Below are 2,444 nucleotides of genomic sequence, written 5' to 3' on the forward strand. Positions count from 1 at the left end.
GCAGGACAAATATCAAACATTCAAGGGGCAACATGACTTCTCCTTCCCAGTTCTCCCTTGGCTACTGTTAAAAAAAAAGAGAGAGCAGGGGTTGATTCTCAATGCTTCCGAGGATGGGGTAACAGGGAGGGGATTTTTTTTTATCGGGGAAGATTGATTAACATGGTTTGGGGATTTTCAAGTGCCCCTCTTTCTGCATTTAATGGTGTTTGTTTGGGTATAATAAACTGCCGAATGTTCATGAGTGATAAAGAAGAAAATTATCATGGAAAAATTGCTGTGTTATAGAAATATTATACAATAATTTTTATAGATCTATGAAGAAGATAAAAAGATATTTTATAGATCTACGAAGAAGATTAAAAGATAAAAGAAATAAAAAAATATCTGAAATTAAAATGCTTGTCCACATAAGAAATGGTTCTGAAATGCTTAAAGAAAAAAAGAAATAAATTGTGCTTTGTAAAAGTAAAAATAGACAATGAAAAAAAAGAAAGTGTTTTTTTTTTCTTTATAAAAATAAAAATACTTTCCTTTCATAAAACGTTTTTTTTTATGTCGATCAGAATTAAGTTTCCATTGACTATTTCATTTTCCTTGAAACAAACAAGTCATTAGTGAATAACGAAAATTGTAAATGAAACAACTTGAAAGAGAAAAAACAAAAGCCACGTAACGCGTAAGAAGCCGACGGTTGTCTCCCTCACACGGCGGGGATCCCGAAGATTAAACGACAAAGGAAACTCCGTTGCTAAGCATCGAGCGAAGTGTAATCCTTTTGAATTATTCAGATTTCAGCTATAACTTTCATTCTGTTTATAAATAAGAGAAGATGAAGCAGAGCTCAAAAGCCAATATGCACAGAAGAACCAAATTTCCCTTGTCTTTCTCATCATCATCACCGTTGATTTTGTTGTTGGCTTTGATCTTTGTAATCAGAATGGCCGAATCTGTTCCTTCAACGGCTGATTCATCATCAACAGCATCGGTTCAGATTGTCTATACCGAGAGACCTCAGGACGAAGAGCCTGAGGCTTACCATATCCGAACCCTCGCCTCTGTTCTTGGCAGGTACCGTACTGTATGGTGTTGTAATTCAGATCTATATAGATATTTATTTATTTATGCTTTGGATTTTAAGGGTTTTGTGTTGTGTGTGTCTATAGCGAGGATGCTGCAAAGGAGGCTTTGCTTTATAGTTATAAGACAGCAGCGAGTGGATTCTCTGCCAAGCTGACACCACAACAAGTTGAACAAATTTCAAGTATGATTCTCTGTTCTAGTTTTTTTTTTAATTGAAATGATTTCATAAGTTAATGGGATCTTTTTTCATGAAAAAAACTTGAGATTGTTGATCTTACAATGTGAATTTGAGGTTTTCTTTGATAATAGTAAAGGTTCCCTGATTTTATTTATTTATTTTTATATTCAAGCTCCCGGGTTTATTATTTAGGCCATTTAAATAAGAATTTTGCAAGAATTTCTTCATGGATTATGGATGTCGTGAATTCTGATTTCCATTAGCTGTTATAATACCATATATGCTTGAATTGTGCATGGAAGCATGTTCTTTTCGTGTTCTTACCATTTACTTCCAATCTAAACACTTGAGTAAAATCAAGTAAAACCTGTTTAATCGTCCTTCATTATTTTGTTCACTACACAACTGATTTCAAATGCAGATGATGCCTCTCTTGCTGAACGGATGTGTAAAATGTGAAGCTGATATGGGGTGTATGATTGTTGGCATCATATGGAGAGCATCTTCTTTCTTGAACGAAATATATTGTATGTAGTGGTTTGAGTCATGTAAACAATTCTGTTCTATTGCGTGTGTTGAATGTTTTTGATGATGTTTAATTTCATGTAGCATTTTGCATTTGATATATCCACAAGTGACCTTTGCTGCCATTAACAATTTACTTGACAAATCTTTCTTTATATTCATAATCACATGCTTTTCGTTGCAGAACTTCCAGGTGTTCTTCAGGTTGTCCCCAGCAAGAAACTTCAGCTGCATACAGGACCTGGGATAGGGACGTTGCATTAAATAGCTGTTAAAGCCTTCCCCAACTCTTCCTTCGTGTATGAACAAGTTTATCCCGTGTCCTTTGTTTGTACTGCGACGTTTGAGATATTAATAAAGTTCTGGATCCAAATCTCGTATAGTTTTTTACAATATGTTATGAATATGATGTACATCAGAAGTTCAGTATCTGACGTTTTCCATTGATTCTTAAGTTTGAGCTTCGCTTAATTTTAGCATCAACAGGAAGTTGGGGAGACATAGGTCTTTGTTCCTACTTTCTTTCGCCAGTTCATGTTTGCCAAAGCAAATCTCTACATGTGAATGTTAAAAATTAATAAAGCACTTTGAAGGGGAAAAAAAGTTGTTATTCCAATCAGCATGCTTTTTGAGGATGGTAAAAATGATTTCCCCTCCC

General features: G+C 34.7%; 1 protein-coding gene across 3 annotated transcripts; it reads left to right on the forward strand.

Annotated features, from left to right (window-relative positions):
* Positions 1–634: 634 nt before the first annotated feature.
* On the forward strand, positions 635–2,257 carry LOC105119727 (subtilisin-like protease SBT3.3). 3 transcript variants are annotated; one of them, XM_011017898.1, is made up of 4 exons: positions 635–769; positions 940–1,071; positions 1,167–1,264; positions 1,971–2,257. In XM_011017898.1, the coding sequence occupies exons 2-4, from the start codon at positions 941–943 to the stop codon at positions 2,048–2,050; spliced, it is 309 nt and encodes a 102-aa protein (XP_011016200.1). In that variant the 5' UTR covers positions 635–769; position 940; the 3' UTR covers positions 2,051–2,257. The 3 variants fall into 3 exon arrangements, with proteins under 3 accessions (XP_011016200.1, XP_011016199.1, XP_011016198.1); XM_011017897.1 differs by having other exon boundaries at positions 636–739; XM_011017896.1 differs by having other exon boundaries at positions 755–1,071.
* The last annotated feature ends 187 nt before the right edge of the window (positions 2,258–2,444 follow it).

The sequence above is a fragment of the Populus euphratica genome, unplaced genomic scaffold (assembly GCF_000495115.2).
Source record: "Populus euphratica unplaced genomic scaffold, PopEup_1.0 scaffold3425.1, whole genome shotgun sequence".
In the NCBI taxonomy this organism is placed as follows: Eukaryota; Viridiplantae; Streptophyta; class Magnoliopsida; order Malpighiales; family Salicaceae; genus Populus; species Populus euphratica.

What these genes read in the sequence shown, in the direction of transcription:
- LOC105119727 (XM_011017896.1), top strand. Translation starts at nt 833, where the DNA reads ATGAAGCAGAGCTCAAAAGCCAATATGCACAGAAGAACCAAATTTCCC. An exon ending in CTCGCCTCTGTTCTTGGCAG is followed by an intron (nt 1,072 to 1,166) that starts GTACCGTACTGT and finishes GTGTGTCTATAG; the next exon opens with CGAGGATGCTGCAAAGGAGG. An exon ending in ACAAGTTGAACAAATTTCAA is followed by an intron (nt 1,265 to 1,970) that starts GTATGATTCTCT and finishes TTTTCGTTGCAG; the next exon opens with AACTTCCAGGTGTTCTTCAG.